General features: G+C 41.9%; 1 protein-coding gene across 5 annotated transcripts; it reads right to left on the minus strand.

Annotated features, from left to right (window-relative positions):
* Positions 1 to 3,313: 3,313 nt before the first annotated feature.
* Positions 3,314 to 16,141, minus strand: LOC122689771 (zinc finger protein 677-like). Of its 5 annotated transcripts, none has more exons than XM_043896524.1 (5): positions 16,010 to 16,075; positions 12,738 to 12,802; positions 12,493 to 12,588; positions 9,909 to 10,062; positions 3,314 to 7,951 (listed from the first exon to the last, which is right to left on the minus strand). In XM_043896524.1, exons 4-5 carry the CDS (start codon positions 9,967 to 9,969, stop codon positions 6,273 to 6,275), a joined length of 1,740 nt encoding a protein of 579 aa, XP_043752459.1. In that variant the 5' UTR covers positions 9,970 to 10,062; positions 12,493 to 12,588; positions 12,738 to 12,802; positions 16,010 to 16,075; the 3' UTR covers positions 3,314 to 6,272. The 5 variants fall into 5 exon arrangements, with proteins under 5 accessions (XP_043752459.1, XP_043752451.1, XP_043752443.1 ...); XM_043896516.1 differs by lacking the exon at positions 16,010 to 16,075 and adding an exon at positions 15,612 to 15,999; XM_043896508.1 differs by lacking the exon at positions 12,493 to 12,588 and having other exon boundaries at positions 9,936 to 10,062; positions 16,010 to 16,141.
* Between the last annotated feature and the right edge of the window lie 1,999 nt (positions 16,142 to 18,140).

Here is an 18,140-nt window from a genome sequence, read left to right on the forward strand (position 1 = left end):
TATGACAAAACCCACTGGGAAAATAAAAAAATAAAAAAATAAATAAAAAAAGAAACGCTTGAGAATCTTTTCAGTCTGTTAATGCATCGTTGCTCCCTGCTAAGAGATTAAGTCTCTCCATCTAAAGGAAATCACTCCTGAATATTCATTGGAAGGACTGATGCTGAGCTGAAACTCCAATACTTAGGCCACCTGATGTGAAGACCTGACTCATTTGACCCCGATGCTGGGAAAGATTGAAGGCGGGAGAAGAAGGGGACGACAGAGGATGAGATGGGTGGATGGCATCACAGACACGATGGAAACTCCGGGAGTCGGTGATGAACAGGGAGGCCTGGCGTGCTGCAGTCCGTTGGGTCGCAAAGAGTCGGACATGACTGAGCGACTGAACTGAAGATGTTTTCCTCTTACATTGAAAACGGTTTAAGTCAAAAGCTTGTTTGTGCCAGTCAGTAGGTTGCACCGAGTCCTGTGAGACTGAAGCAATTCAGCGGTCTGGGATCTCGGCGAAGGATCTGTATGTGGTGGTGGTTAGATCCAGAAACATGTCCTGCTGTTGGATTTAATTTAAGCAGTCTACAGTTGTTCTATACAAACTTGAATGTGAAATATAAGCTCTGCCTGCATAGAAGTAGCTATTTTACACTGACATCCTACAGAACAGCATTTCGGCTTCTATTCCCTATTCTAGTAGGAGGCCAACTTGGCATTCTGCTCTGTTCCAGAGACTCATAGCCACAAGACTGATCAAAGAATTTTTCACATATTGATAAATAGGCAAGTCATTCTGACTTATACTTCAGTTAACCTGAATTTTATGCTAAGATAGCCTGTTTGTGTCCCTTTTCCTGTGGAGGGAAAAGTCCAGTTCTTCCTGTGTGTTTCTTCCCTCTATGTCTCCTTTACCCTTAAACGACTACCACAGTGACAGAGAACACTCCACTTCTGACACTTCCAATCAACAAGGAAGTGGGTGTTTTTTTCCACAAGCAATTGCATGCGACACCAGCTGGGTGTCCTACAATTCAACTCAACCTCAACACTTATCCGATATAGCATCAGATCCCACACATCCCACAAATCTGCCCCTCCCCTGTCCCCACTCCACTCCCCCCACAACACATTTCAGATGCCAGTCAAAAGTCCAGGTTGTCACCTCTGCTTCTGACCAGCTGGCTTTAGATTGGGGTTTCCAAACCCCCCTTTTTCGGTTCATACAAAAGTATATACACAGCCGGTGTATATACGGCTGCATCTAAGTCCTGAAAAAAAAAAAATCTAACTGGAAGTCCCAAAGTTTAAATATCTCCAGTGGAAATTTACTATCACACCCCACCAAGCCACACATCAGTTGTAACTAGTCCTCAGTCATTGTAAATGTTCCTGTCCTAGCAATTTTCTCCTAGTTTTTCCACCCAATGGCCCTTCTCCATTTGCATGACACTCTTCAATTAATGACTGATTCTTCTCAAATATAACCTTATCATAGGGCATTCTTTGTCTTTTTTTCCCCCCCATAGGGCATTCTTTGAACCCACTGTTTAAATCAGGACTCTCACTCTATAATAGTACATGCACACCTCACTGTATTTATCACCATCCTGTTTTATTATTGCTGACTTCCCTTACAGAATATAAGCTAGTTGAAGATGGTCATTGATTCCCTGCTGTATCATGAGTGATTAGACTTGTTCCTCATTGATAGAATGAGTGAATGCATTTTATCACTACAAAGAAGAATGCTGCTGCAATGCATAGGTTTACAGATTAGTGGGTTGTCATCAGGTAAAACTCAAATTATATTTGTGGCACTGAAACGGAGCTGGACTCTGTGATCCTTGCCCCCTCCCCCCCCCCCATGTCTTCTGCCTGCCTTTTGCCTGTGGAACACTTTAGTCAAAGAATAAGTTTAATCAGAAAAGTGAGAAATGCTTAAACAATGGAAAGAGACTAAATAATAATAATGTAGTCATTAAGCATAGTCAAGGACCTTCAGTTCTTTCTCAAGGGCTGTAGGTAATATTCTGAGCCATATCCTGTGAGCTGTCCTATAGATACCAAAACCCCAGGTGGAGGCGTTAACTACAAGATGGCCAGACCGTACCCAGGACTTGAGCTGCCACAATTCCAAGAATTGGCCGCAAAGAAAAGGAAACAAGTGCACCCCAGAACTAAAGATTAACTGTACCTAAAACTACCAAGATGCTACTGCTAGTCAGACCAGTGATGACTAATATGAAGATGACTGTTAGAGACGACTGTGCTACTTCTGCATGTAATCTGCCTCTCCCCACACGCTCTGTCTATAAAAGCTCTCAGCCCCTGCTTGTCAGGGGCAGGGTGGGGAGTCAGCCTTTGGACAGATGTCCACCACCCTCCCCCACAGCTGCCAGCATCTGAAATTAACTTTCCTTTTCCCCAACCTGGCCGGTTTACTAGCTTTCCAGGGGAAGCTGCCAGACCCCCCACGCATACCTTTTGGTAACAGCATCCAATTCTTTACTCCCATACCATACAAGGTAACATTCTGAACATCTGTGATAAATTGTCATGCTATTTTGTTTGTACGGTTAATTTTCTCGTGGACAAATACTGTGACAGAGGTAACACAAACATCTCAAAGAGAGATACTACTTTTATTTCAGTAAACCCAGGATCAGTATCTCATTTTACTATCAAACAGTTTGTTCAGATCATATATGATCTTTTCGATTTAAGCCAAATTAAAAAAAAAAAACAAAAACACCAGACCATTACAAAGTTCCCTCAAGGTCCCTGCCTAGGGAATTTTTTTTTTTAAACATTTATTTATTTGGCTGCATTGGGTCTTAGTTGTGGCATGTGGGATTTTCATTGCATCATGCAACATCTTTCATTGTGGCACATGGGCTCCAGAGCGTGCAGGCTCAGTAGCTGCAGTGCTCAGGCTTAGTTGCTCCATGGCATGTGGGACCCTAGTTCCCTGACCAGGGATCGAACCTGCATCCCCTGAACTGCAAGGCAGATTATTAACCACTGGGACACCAGAGAAGTCCTCTGCCTACGGAATGTTAAACCATACTCCCTCCGAGGACTCCAAGTCCTGAGAAAAAGCAGCTAGAATAAAACTCAGGACATCATTTAAAGCACTGATGTCTGAATATCAGGAAAAATCACTAAGTACCCAAGAAACACCAAGAAGTGGGCGGAGCTCAAAGGATATACGGTGGTACCAAGCTTGGGTTTGGGATGGACTCCAGGGTCCTCTGGTAGGTGTCCCTGATAGCCTACTGACTATAAGAAAGTATGAACAAAAATTCCACTAACAATCAAGAAAGAAAAAGGGAATTTTATTTGAGCCAAGCTGAGAATTATAACTTGGGAGACTCTCATAAAGCTCTGAGAACTGTTCTGCCTATTAGAAGTCGAAGACACAGTTGTATATACATTTTCAAGATAAAGGATAGTTCATCAAAATGACATGCTGATCATTTTTCATAAACTTCACCAAGGACATACAGTCCAGGTAACCACGTACAAAGCAAGCAGTTAAGTCACCATGACCTCTCACAGAGTTGAGAAAGAACACTACTCTTTTTAAAAAATATCTAATTAATATTTATTTGGCCAGGTCTTAGTTGCAGCATGGGGCATCTAGTTCCCTGACCAGGGATCAAACCCAGACCCCCTGCATTGGGAGTTCAGTCTTAGCCACTGGACCACTAGGAAAGATCCTAGAACACTAGTGTCAGAAATAAAAAAGTAAGTTGACCTTTACGGTCGAGGAGGCACTCCCACCTCTGAGGAGCTGTGGTTTATGTGTAACGCAGATGCACACTGCACATTCGGGAGAGAGGAAGCACAAGCAAACAGAAATGTATGTTTTTTTCTTGTCTTAAAATATGAATTTTATTAAAATATGAACTCCAAGCATACACAAGAGATTGCTATTTTATCTTTATTTCTGAAATTTCATCTCCTAGTAATTTTTACATGTTCACCGTATCTTGTCACTTCATGTAAAGCTTCAAGTGCACACACACAAAAAGGTATGTAGGAATATAATCATATGGTGTATATTTACAACCAAGAAGGCAGATTTCAGGGGGCTGAGTCTGAAATTGTAGTTACAATATTTTCATTATAGCTAGAAAAAATCTGTAGCTTGTAGCTCCAGAAATAATCTGGAGTTTGTAACCCCAATGTAAATTATGAATATATATCTATTTCAAATACTTTGTTTAAATCTAATTTGAAAAGAAATTTTCACAGATGCCATTCAACCTAGAGAACATGATGATAGATACTTAAGGGTCATTATTATGAAGCCCCCAATGCAGTGGTATATGCTTGCATTAATAGAAGGCACACGATTCACTAAGGATTACAAAAAACATTGGGTCTCCCTACTGGCTCAGATGGTAAAGAATCTGCCTTGCACTGCAGGAGACCTGGGTTCAATCCCTGGGTTGGGAAGATCCCCTGTAGAAGGGAATGGCTTACCCCCTCCAATATTCTTGCCTGGAAAATCCCATGGACAGAGGAACCTGGTGGTCTATAGTACATGGGGTCACAAAGAATCAGACACGACTGAGCAACTAACACTATAAAAAAAAGATTACACTTTACTTACTTGAATATGAGAAGCATGATACATTCTAATAAAATGGTATCAAAATGCAATTCTAGAGGCCAAATCTGCAGCCTTCACAGATACTCTACTCTGATTCTTTTGATGACTGTCCTCTGTAACACTGTCCCTTTGGTTTCCAAAAATGAGACTAATTTTGAATATTTTATATATACAGTAGCTATTCCCCTTCAACAAACAGGGAGACCATTGTTCCACCCCCAATTTTTTCTCCCACATATGCAATCCCTGAATTGACTTAGCATGCATGCACACAGTGGATAACACATTGTTTCAGGTATACTACATAACTATTTAGCTCCTCCATACAGGATGAAATAATCACCCCAGTAAGTCTAGTAGCCATCTGTCCCCGTACAGAGTTACTATCACTGACTATACTCTTTATTTTATATATTACACACTACACTTCATTATGTAACTGTAGACCTCTACCTCTTAAACCTCTCCTACTTCCCACACAAGGGCTTCCCTGGTGACTCAGATAGTAAAGAGTCTGCCTGAAGTGCAGGAGACTGGGGTTCCATCCCTGGGTCAGGAAGATCCCCTGGAAAAAGAAATGGCAACCCACGCTAATATCCTTGCCTGGAAAATTCCATGGAGGAGCCTGCCGTGCTACTGTCCATGGGGTTGCAAAGAGTTGGACACAACTGAGCGCCTTCGCTTTCACTTTCTTACTTTCTTTCACTTCACACACACCTGCCCTTCTGGCAACCATATTATTTGTTCTATGTATGAGACTATTTTCCTTTTGTTTTCTAAATTCCACATATAAGTGAAATCATGTGTTGTGTCATTCTCTGACTTATTGCACCCAGCCAAATACCCTGTAGAGTTGTGTATGGTACTGGAAATGGCAAGATTTTGGTTTTTTCCACAACGAATATTCCACTTTATGTGTGTATATATATGGCTGTGTGTGTATGTATATATATATTTTTTCCCTTTATCTATTTTCTTTATTGATTCACCTATTGGTGGACTTTTGGTAGCTTTCTTACCTTGGCTATTTTGTTAAAAAAAATTTTTTTTTTTAATATGGACCATTTTAAAAGTCTTTATTGAATTTGTTACAATATTCTTTCTGTTTTATGTTTTGTTCTTTTGGCCTTAAGGCATGTGGGATTACCTCCCTGACCAGGGATTGAACCCATACCTCCTACAATGGAATTGCAGATTCTAAGCCACTAGACCACGAGGGAAGTCCCCTACCTTGGCTATTATAAATAATGGTACAATCAACAACAAAGTGCATATATTTTCTGAATGAGCATTTCTGTTTTCTCTAGGTAAATAACTAGATGTGCAACTGCTGGATTATATGGCAGCTCTATTTTTAATTTTTTGAGGAGTGGCCATAGTTTGCCATAGTAGCTACCAATTTACAATCCTACCAAAAGTGCTTGAGGTTCCCTTTTCTCATCTTCACCAACACTGTGACTTTTCCTTTCGATGACAATCCATTCTGACAAGTGTGAGGTAGTATCTCATTGTGGTTTTGATTTGAATTTCCCTGATGATTAGTGATGCTGTGCATCGTATCATGTACCTATTGGCCATCTGTATGTCTCCTCCATGATGGAGTCTCTCAACCTGAGTAGGGCTTGAATACTTGCACAAGTTTTGTGTCAGGCATTACATTTTAAGGTTTCTTTCTACTATGAATTGTCAGATGATCCCCAAAGCTCAAGTTCTGAATAAAAGCACTGCCACATGTGTTGGATTTATGTCTGTTTTCAGTACGCATTTTTTGATGCCTACTAAGGCTTGCAAATTGGGTATAAACTCTGCCACATTCATGACATTTGTAAGGTTTCTCTCCAGTATGGATGGTTTTATGTTGAGTAAGGTATGAACGCATTGTGAAAGCTTTACCACACTCATTACATTTGTAAGGTTTCTCTCCAGTGTGAGTTCTCTCGTGACCCCAAAGTTGGGAACGTTGGATAAAGGCCTTATCACAGTCTTTACATTTGTAAGATTTTTCTCCTGTATGAATTCTCTGATGTGCCATAAGGCTTGAACGTTGGGTAAATCCCTTGCCACACACATTACATTTGTGTGGTTTCTCTCCAGTATGAATTCTCTCATGACCCCAAAGTTGTGAAAGTTCAATAAAAGCCTTACCACACACATTACACTTGTGTGGTTTCTCTCCAGTGTGCATTTTCTGATGTCGACTAAGGCGTGAAAATTGGGTAAAAGCTCTGCCACACTCACTACATTTGTAAGGTTTCTCTCCAGTATGGATTGTCTCGTGTTGAGTAAGATTTGATCTCATGGTAAAGGCTTTGCCACACACAGCACACTTGTACGGTTTCTCTCCAGTATGGATTTTCTTGTGTTTGTTAAGGCTTGACCGCTCAGCAAATGCTTTGCCACATTCATTACATTTGTAAGGTTTCTCACCACTGTGCATTTTCTCATGACTCCAAAGGAGTGAATGCTGGATAAACGCCTTACCACATTCATTACATTTGTAAGGTTTCTCTCCAGTGTGCATCCTCTGATGATTTTCAAGGTGTGAGTTTCTACTAAAGACCTTGCCACAGACATCACATTTATATGGTTTCTCTCCTGTGTGCACTCTCTGATGTGTAGTGAGATTAGAACCCTGGTTAAAGGCTTTGCCACACACATTACATTTGTAAGGTTTCTGTCCAGAGTGAATTCTCCTGTGATTTCTGAGGTTTGAGCTTTTGCTAAAAACCTTCCCACAGTCATTACAGTTGTAAGATTTTTCTTCAGTGTGTGTTCTCCTGTGTTGTGTGGGTAACACGGTAGTTTCCACAGTCAGAGGAATTCTATGAAGTGGGGAAACTGAGAAACCATTGCTGACTGACTTCTCAACTTGAGTGCCTCTATACATTTTCTCCTCAGTTGTAAATCTCTGCAGTTCAGCCACCTGTGCCGGCAGCCTTGCTCCAGTTCTATTGTCTAAACACTTTATATCTTTGTTTCCAGCAATGTTCATGTTATTTTTCACTGTTAACCAACTTCTTAGGAATGACTTGTCATGCATGAAATATTCATATGTATTACTTCTTACAGAAACACTCTGAGGAAAATTAATTAAGGATTTATTATACTGATCTTCTCTCTGACTGAGATTTTTGTTATGGGTCAAAAGCAAGTCTTTGTCATTTCTTGCATCACATCCCCACTCACTCTCACTCTTCTGCATATTTTCACAGACTTCTTCGAGGTCAAAATCCTTGATGCCATGGTTTTCATTTCCGTATAATTCTCCTACATTAGTGTTCTCTCTTGGTGATAATTTGTTAATTCCAAATCCAGCAGAAAGGATTCCTATAAGATCATCTGGAAAATAAATATATTGAATTACATAATTATACAAAAAATGTGTTTAATAACATGTGGCAATATAAGAAAAAAAATTTTTAAGTCTAGATTTCACAATGGGTTTCCCAGGTGGTGCTAGTGGTAAAAAAAAAACCCACCTGCCAATGCAGGAGACATAAGTGATGTGGGTTTGATCACTGGGTCAGGAAGATCCCCTGGAGGAGGGCTTGTCAACTCACTCCAGTATGCTTGCCTGGAGAATCCCACGGGCGGAGGAGCCCGGTGGGCTATAGTTCACAGAGTTGCAAAAAAGTCAGACACAACTGATGCAACTTAGCAGGCAAGCATGCACTCAACCCATGATAAATCTAGCAGGTTAAGTTAATAAATAACCACAATTATACCAAATAACAGTTTCTGGCATTCTAAAGGATTCTTCCATAAAAACAGAAGAAAGGATATATATTCCAGAAGGAATACATTATAGGAAAATTGAAATATATCTTAAGAATTACTGAAGCTTGTCTATCCCCTGAGAAGTTCTCTCAAGAATATAAAATGTGAAAGGGAAAGAATAAAATAGTCCTAGGGTCAGGCCAACAGAGAACTTGATACGTATTAACTGAAAACCAAGAGAGATCAAGGCGAAAGATGACTCCTGAGAGAGCCATCTCAGTCCCTCTCAAACCAAAGCACCGAAATGGTCAGCGGCGTCAGAAAATAGAATGTTGTAGGTCATAACAAAGCCCTTCCTCAGCTCTGAATGAGCCACAGCATCACAGTAGAATGGAGTTTAAACTTTTTTAAAAAAAATATTTATTTATTTTATTTATTTATTTGGCTGTTCCCGGCCTTAGCTGCAGCATGTGGGATCAAGTTCCCTGACCAGGGATTGAACCCTGGCCCCCTGCATTGGGAGCACAGAGTCTTAGCCGCTAGACCACCAGGGAAGTCCCGAGTTTAAACTTTTATATATTTGAATAAGAAAGTGACAAGTTTGAGAGTATGGGATGGATCTCCTTTGAGATCTGATAACAAACTGTTATTTTTCTACAGATAATTCCCATTTAAGGAGAATTTCCCAAGCAATATTTAATGGAGCAGTTTACCCTGTGCCCACTTGAGCTCTGATCTGTATTCACATCTCAATTATTCATACTTGTCTGATGTCCCCTATTTTCACTTTGCCTTCCAAAGTCCAGGGCTCTTTCCCTTGCTCTAAGATGAAAATAACATTCAGCTTAGAAGAGATTTCAATTCATAAAGTAAAACGGGACACAACATGCTAGGCTATTACAGAACACATGCCCAGTGCTTTGTTCAGCTAAGAAAGAAAATTATAGATGGGTCTAGAAATGTATCATAAAAATTAGTCAACTGACTGCCTCCTGAAGTTTAGATTAAGTAGAACCAGGAAAATCCACTGCAGAAAGGATAGGCTACCCACTCCAGTATTCATGGGCTTCCTTGGTGGCTCAGATGGTAAAGAATCTGCCTGCAATGTGGGAGACCAGGGTTCGATCCCTGGGCTGGGGAGACCCCCTGGAGGAGGGGATGGCAACCCACTTCAGTATCCTTGCCTGGGAAATCCCATGGGGTCACAAAGAGTCAGACACAACTGAGCCACTGCACACAGCACAGCACGGCGTGCAGGTCACCTAATTACCTTTTAAGAACTACTGAATCAAAAACACAAGGGTGCAAGCACAGAGTGAGATGTTTTTAAAAAATGTGCTGCAAGGCTTTCTGACTACTAATATTCTGCAACCACCACTGATCAAGCACGAATGCCCAACTTCTGAAGAAATGAGAAGTTATAGAGTGATAAGCCATGTCATGAAGCCTTTTCATTCTGAATCCAAACAGCTTCAATCACTGTCTTTAGAACAGGGATTTGAAACTTTCACAAGCATGCCAGGGTGTCCCAAGTTTGAGACTCAGAAGGGGAAACTCAAAGATACACAGAACTAGTTACCAACGTCCGGAGAGAAGTTATCCTCACCCAGGGAGACCAGGTTCCTGTAGGTATCCAGCATCACGTCCCTATACAGGGCCCTCTGAGAAGGGGCCAGGCATTCCCATTCCTCCTGAGAAAATTCGATGGTCACATCCCTGAATGTAAATAGTCCCTGAAAGGAAAGCACATTTCACCAAGTGGACAAGGAGCAAGCTCCGAGTCTGACACAAAATTACAGAAACAAACGTGTGTAAGGATTGACTTGGCTGGAGCAAATGTCCTGACTGATTCATAAGATAATTTGGAGGAAGTTACTTTTCTCAAATTTTTTTCAACTGAGGTGAAATTCATGTAACACATGTAACATGAATTATTTTACATGTAAAATACATGTAACATGTATTTTAAGGTACCAATCAGTGAGTGGCATTTAGTACCATGTTGAACAAACACTTGCCTAAACATTTTATCATTGCTAAAAGAAATTTACCCATTTAACAATCTCTTCCCATTCCTCTTTGCCCTCTATCCCTGTATACCACAATGCTTACTGTCATTATGCATTTACCTACTTGTGATATTTTCATATAAATGCAATGGTATGAAATGTGAGCTTTTCTGTGTGGCTTCTTCCACTTACAATGGTTTTTTCAGTTCATCCATGATGTGGCATCAGTACTACACTCCTAAAGTATTCCTTTTTCAGGGCTGAATAATATTTAATTCTATGACTACAACACATTTTATGTATCCACTCATCCCCTGATGGCCATTTAGTTTGTTACCACTTCTTTCTAGCTTTTAACAGTTCTGCTGGAACTTCCATGTACAAGTATGTGTGTGAATACCTATATTCAACTTTTTTTTTTTGCCTGCACCTTGTGGTATGTGGGATCTTAAATTTTACTTCCCCATTCAGGGATTGAACCTCTGCTCCTTACAAGGAAGTGCAGAGTCTTAACCACTGGACCACCAGGGAAAACCCTTTATTAATATTTTCTATTTGTTTAAACACAGTTCTCCCACTTTCTTCTAGTTGTTTGTCCATGGCTCCCCGTAGCTCTCTAAGAATGTTTAAGATGGTTGATTTAAAATATTTACTTAGTACTTGCAACTTCTGTTCTTCCTTAGAAACACCACCATTAATGCAGTAATCATGCTTAAGCTCTGGTGAAGGAAATGGCAACCCACTCCAGTATTCTTGCCTGGAGAATCCCATGGATAGAGGAGCCTGGCAGGCTACAGTCCACGGAATCGCAAAAGAGTTGAACACAACTTAGGGACTATACAACTACAACAACAATAACATGCTTAAGCTGCCCAATCTGCACAAATCCTTAGGCATCTGTACTGAAGCTGGCCCGCTCAAAAGCAGCCACTGTGAAATCTTTTATTAACAGTAACAAATGTGAAACCCTTGTGTCTTCATGAAGAAAATAATCCAATGAGGATGTAAAAAGGAAAATCACCTCTATGTTTACTAAAGTGAAAATAACTCCAACATGTATGGCATGTGAATACTTAAATTTGCAGAATAAATACCATAAGAAAACACTTACTGAAAAATATTTTCTAAAGCCACATTACAATATGCATTTTTATTAAGATTTGGGCTGAGAACAAAGAGTTGTTCCTGATGGAGACAGTAAGTTACACTGGAAGATATGACAGAGAAAGGGTTATTTTACTTAAGTCTCTAACCTGCATCACTATGTGGAGTTGAATCACAAGTGTATATACGTGAGATGTCTAATACAAAAAAATACAGCACTATTTGTTATGGTGATCTGTGATCTCTGATGTTAATACTATAACTTGCTGAAGGCTCAGATGGTGGTTAGCATTTTTTTTTTTAGCAATACACAACACTGAACAACTATAGTGGTAGAATCAGATCGTGGCTCCAGGCTTTCTGATGGCAGAAAGTTCTGCTCCTATGTCTTGGCTGAATTACAACCATTTTAACTGAAAACACCTGCTACATGAGAGTCCCTACTAGAATACCTGGGTCTTTGGGCGATGAATGTGATATGAATGATTTATAGAGCCTTTCCTGTTAGGCAATTAAGTTGATTCCATTTTTTACAACTAATTATGTACTAAAATACGACTTCCCAGGTGGTGCTAGTGGTAAAGAACCCACCTGCCAATGCAGGAGACGTAAGGGACTTGGGTTCAATCCCTGGATTGGGAAGATTCCCTGGAGAAAGAAATGGCAACCCACTCCAGTATTCTTGCCTGTAGAATTACATGGACAGAGAAGCCTGGCAGCTACAGTCCACGGGGTTGCAAAGAGCTGAACACAACTGAAGCGACTTGGCACAGCGGCTAAAGCACCCTGTCTACATCCTGTTCCTATTTTGGAACTTCCCATTTTAAAGTACTGATATTCTGGAGTCAAACACAATGATTCACTTAACTTCAAATGCATTCAAAAGCATGTTTCCCCATATCAGTCTTCCTTTCAGACTTCTTCAGGTATTTGTGAGCACTGGAACATCACTTATATGCAGTCTCTTTGACCCTGGTTTATATGGCGCTGAAAGGGCACACAGAACGGTTCTCTACCCCACCTCACTGACACCACAGAACCTACTCCCACCTCCAGTCCACGTGAGAACAAAACCTTTCACAGGAGGATCGCCTAAAAGGACCCTCTTCCCAAGTTCCGGGTCACTGGGTCACAGTGAGGAAGAATCTGCAGGGAGATGAGAGGAGACCCAGGGAAGGCCCTGTGTGTGATTAAATATTTTAGGCAGGAAACTTCATGGACAGAGAAGTTTAACAAGTCCAAATCATGTCATTTTAGGAAACAGTTAAGAGATCAACAAAGAATATGACTTTTACCTGGGAAAGGGCCATCCCTTCTTTCTTTCCTCTTCCTCTGAGCTTCTTTCTCAGGTAAGATTATTCTGTGTGACCAAAAAAATACATCTTTTAATGTTTAGAGTCAACAAACCTCCCTCCCTTGCCCCAAGTACCCACACAGGGAGAAACTTCCTATGGGGGAAAGAAGGCTCCCAGTGACTGGAGGCTTCAGAGACAATAAACTCCTATCAGGAAACCAATATGTGAGTTTTCAGCCTTTTCTTCTGTTGGTACCCCCACTCTGCTGCAACCGCACTGTCCTTTGACCACGTGGTATTCAGCCAAAGGAAATGATCTCCTCCTGGTTCCTGGCTCCTCCCTGTGCAGCCAGCATCCAAGCACTGGTTGATGTAAAATAAGATGCTCATCCATCCAACAATCTGGGCTTCCTTCGTGGCTCAAACAGTAAAGAATCTGCCTGCAATGCAGAAGACCCAGGTTTGATCCCTGGGTCAGGAAGATCCCCTGGAGGAGGGCATGGCAACCCACTCTAGTATTCTTGCCTATTTAACTTTTTGTTCATAATTTCTGCCTTCACTAAAATAAAAGTTGCATTTCTTTACAACAAACATCATAAACCAATAAATACTTTGTTTTTTGCACTCAGTTACAGTGCTCCAATGTTTATGTAAAGGTTGTAATTCAACAATTATTTAAAAAGTTGTCTCAGGACCTTTGGCTCAGTTCTGCTTTCTTATACTTTGTCAAAGGTTCTTCCTAAAATTTGGCCCAAAGTCCAAAACATAATATTCTACTGAAGACATGGAAGACCAACCATTTGCTTTTATATTATTGGCATCAGATGTTGCATTTATTCCATTCTAAAGTCACATTAAAAAAAAAAAAATAAAGTTACATTAGGGCTTCCCTGGTGGCTCAGTGGTAAAGAATCTGCCTGTCAATACAGAAGAAGTGGGTTCCATCCCTGGGTCAGGAAGATCCCCTGGAGAAGGAAATGGCATCCCATCCCAGCATTCTTGTCTGGAGAATCCCATGGACAGAGGAGCCTGGTGGGCTACCGTCCTTGGGATCGCACAGTCAGACATGACTGAGCAACTGAACAAAAACTACAAAGTTATTATAATTTTTTTTTCTATTTTGTTGAAATATAATTAATGTACAATACTATGTTAGTTTTGAGTATACTATGGAGTGATTTGACATTTTCGAACATTATGAAATGATCATGATAAGAAAAAAAGACTTCATGTTATGATAGAGAGATAAACACAAGCTAAGAGAAAGTTATGTCTTTATCTCTGGGCCTATGCCCTCTGCCCTTTTCTTAAGTTTTTCAAAATTGTTGGAGGACTGCGGCACATTTCAAATTCTCATTGTAATTGGCCACTCATCCTAGGAAACCACCAGATGAAAACACAAGACCAACTCTGAAAATCATTTCTCTCAGGGGATCTCATTTGCTCAGACTCAGAAAACCGGGTCTACTTTACCTTCTCTACATTACAGGTGGTGCATGCATCTCACAGGGGAAGGGATTTACCAAGTTACTTTGAAGAAGTTTGAGTTGAGTGAGCAGAACTGAGTGTAAGTGGCGGCCTGTATAGGTTGAAGTAGAAAGAGTTTGTCCTATTTGCAGATTACCTTATTTACTTCTGAGCGAGAAAGGCTTCTTTTTTGGGGTTTAATGAAACACATTTAATTCCTCTACTCTAGAAAAAAAACAGAACTAAAAATGCAAGCCACATCAATCCAGCCCATCCTTCAACATCTGCAGAAAAAGGATGAGGGAGACGAGCAAGGAACATCTATTCAATTCTTAGCTGGAGACTTCAGCTCAGAGCTCACTAATTTAGCAGATCATTCAAGGGAATAATACAGCTGTTAAATATCAAAGTAACTGGTGAATCTAGGTTTTGAGTGTTAAAAGATTATCAACACCCATAACCACAGGCCTAGTGAAATACTGTAAAGTTATTTACCAGACATCAAAGAAGAGCTTCAAGTTAGGATATAAAGCACATAAATCTCATATTGTGGACAATCAAATTTAGAGGAAAAATAATCTGGAAATTTAAAGGAGAGGAAAGCAGTACTGTTAACAATGGCCATTTTAGTGGGCTTCCCTGATGGTCTAGTGTTTGGGAGTCTGCCTGCCAGTGCTGGGGGTAGGGGTTTAATCTATGGTCCAGGAGGATCCCACATGCCTCAGGGCACCTAAGCTGGTGCCCATGACTACTGAGACCACGTGCTGCAACTACTGAAGCCCCCAAGCTCTAAAGCCTGTGCTCTGCAACAAGAAAAGCCACGGCAATGAGAAGTCCAGTGCACCACAAGTAAGAGTAGCCCCTGCTTGCCAAAACTGGAGAAATCCCTTGCAAGCAAGGAAGACCCAGCACAGCCAAAAATAAAAATAAATAAGTTAACTTTAAAAATAGTCATTTAAAAAAAAAGCACCACGTGGTGAAAGAAATTCTTCCTCCATTTCTTGGAGGAGGACCTAGAAATGACTGAGTTAAGCCTCTGCCTTCTGGTTGAATAAGGACTGCAAACAGAATTACCATCTGATTCCAACACCTGGTTTTGGAACTCTCCTCTCTTCTGCATAATTTACACAGGTCAACAAATTTAATAAAAATTAGGTTATAGAGCCACAAATTACTACTTCAGAACTTAACAGTCCATATCCAATCTACTCAATATTCACCTAGGTTTGGTTACTCCCGCTTTCTCTACCACTGTGTGCTTTTTTTTCTCTGTATGTCTCCCTGGATCCTTCTGTTTCTCTCGTCTCCTCTGTCCATTTCTGCGCTTCTTCCTCTTTTCTGTGCATCATTTTGTTTCCTTCTCTTTCTATTCCTCCTCCCACAGACTGGCCTCGCCCTGTTGCAATACCTGACGTTCTTCCTGCACAATACTTCTGATGCCTCACTAGTTGCAGAAACTTTTGCCTCAGCAGTCCCTTTCCGCTCTCCTTGGAGGTCAAGGGTGATCCATCCTCCAGGATTGAGGACTTGTCAGAACGAAATCGGGCCGAGGAGGGTGAGGTCGGGTAGGGAGCCGGGAGTCGGAGAGAGGTTTGATAAAGGCATTCAGAGCAGGAAAACAGCGCTGCAGGTCAGCGTCTATACGGACCGAAGGCAGAAACTTGGGGCCGGTGCCTGCCTCAGAGCGATTTTAGCAGGAACCGGGCCCAGACTCCTGGGACCGAAAGTCTTCAGGTGACGCCGCGACAGGCGAAATGAGAGGACTCAGAGCAAGAGCGACGACCGCGTTCAGGGGTTTTAACTTACTGGGAGGCGCTCCGAAACCCCGGTGGGGGGACGCGATGTCCGAAGGACGCATAACGCGGTCACCAGTGAAACCAAGACTTTCTCTTCCGAGTGTACCCGTTGTTCCGCGGAAATCACTTCCGGGTCTTCAGGGAACTGCGCGTGCTCATCGGGGCGGGGCGGGGCCTGGGCCTCCGGGGGCGGGGCTATAGCTTTCGGGTGGATGGAGGGGGCGTCTATGCCTAGGCTCCGCCTGTGGGCTTCGGTCTGGACCTCGAACCTGCCCGTGGGAGTTTCTGGTCTGTTCCTCTTCCCTCTGGACAGGTTTCTCTACTTTGGATCCTCTGCACTTGTCTGCTGTCCTTTGAAGCCAGGCCTCGGTGCAGAATTAGAGATGCGCAGGCCACTTCTATTAGAAGCTGAAAGTTGAGAAACATGGACAGAGAAACGTGATGAGCTGCAGTCCATGGGGTCGCACAGAGTCGGACACTACTGAGCGACTAACACTTTCACTCCCACCCACCCCCGCATCCACTTACGTGGAAAGAGCCAGCAGATGAAGAAGCTGGATCCTCTGAGCAGCGAGGATGCAGGAGCCCTGGACCTGGGACGGGGCTTGGCGCTGTGGGCGGGGTTGGATCCCGGAACTTGAGACCTCAGGCAGTTACACCTTTTTGAAAGTGAAAGTGAAGTTGCTCAGTCGTCTCCGACTCTTTGCGATCCCACGAACTGTAGCTGGCCAGGTTCCACTGTCCATGGGGATTCTCCAGGCAAGGGTACTGGAGTGGGTTGCCATTTCCTTGTCCAGCGGATTTTCCCCACCCAGGGATCGAACCCGGGTCCCCTGCATTGCACGCAGACTCTTTACCCTCTGAGCCACCAGGATTATTTATTTTAAATTTATTTATTTGTTTTTGACTGTGCTGGGTCTTCCTTGCTCCTTGGGCTTTTCAGTAGTTTCCTTGTGTGGGCTTCTCCTTGCGGTGGCTTCTGTTGTTGCCAAGCCTGCGATCTAGACCTTTCTGGCTTCAGTAGTGGTGGTGCAGGGGCTTAGCTGCTCTGTGTCATGTGGAACCCTCCCTGATCAGGGATTGAACCCTTGTCCCCTGCATTGGAAGGCAGATTCTTAACCACTGGACCATCAAGGAAGTCCCACAGCTTTTTATTTACTTAACCAAAAGCTTGAGTTTTAGAGCGGGTGAGGAAACTGGTAGTGTGACAAGAAATGCAAAATTGTGCACGTGGGGAATGTGCAATTTTATACTCACTTCCCTCCTGGGCTTCCCTGGTGGCTCAGCTGGTAAAGAATCCGCCTGCAGTGTGGGAGACCTGGGTTCGATCCCTGGGTTGGGAAGATCCCCTGGAGAAGAGAAAGGCTACCCACTCCAGTATTCTGGCCATGGAGAATTCTGTATAGTCCATGGGGTCGCAACGAGTCGAACACGACTGAACGACATTCACTTCACTTTCCCTCCAGAGCATAATTTAAACTTCTGTTTCCCATTCACTTGGAGGCATCAGAGACTAATTGAGGAAAAATTTCAACCCTAAATGTGTCGTTGTCCAAGGGATGCCTTTGGAGATTGTGTGCAAGAAGTAGGCTATAGTCAGGCGCTTGAGAAAGAAGCTTGAGGAAGGAATTCAACTATATCTACATATATGTAGTATAAATTCTTTTTCTTTGACCTGTATCAGGCTATTGGATTTGAAGAATAAGACCATTTCGATAGAAATTTCCACTTCCCAAATATTAACTATTAGCGTTATCTTCACTGTAGGTTTTGCAGCTTATTAACTTTCCTTATGCACTTTGGCATATTTCTGGATGATTTATCAGTTGAGAATGAACATATCTCCTTTGTCCAAGGCTCTGGTGCAAAACTTCAAAAACCTTTGGGATTTCCACTAACTGAACACAGTGCTCTACACCAGAAACTGATACAACATTGTAAATCAACTAGCCTTCAATTAAAAAAAAAACAACAAACCACTATTGGAGTTTCCTGAATGACAGACGTGTTTTTGTTTTTATGTTAATAAGGCAACTTTGAGTAGGGGTTCCATACAAAATTTTGGAATAGGAGCTTGGACCCCAGAAAAACCAACCAGGTAATGAGAGAATTGGAATATTACACAGTGGTGAAGCTCAATG

Source organism: Cervus elaphus, chromosome 4 (assembly GCF_910594005.1).
Source record: "Cervus elaphus chromosome 4, mCerEla1.1, whole genome shotgun sequence".
Taxonomy (NCBI): Eukaryota; Metazoa; Chordata; class Mammalia; order Artiodactyla; family Cervidae; genus Cervus; species Cervus elaphus.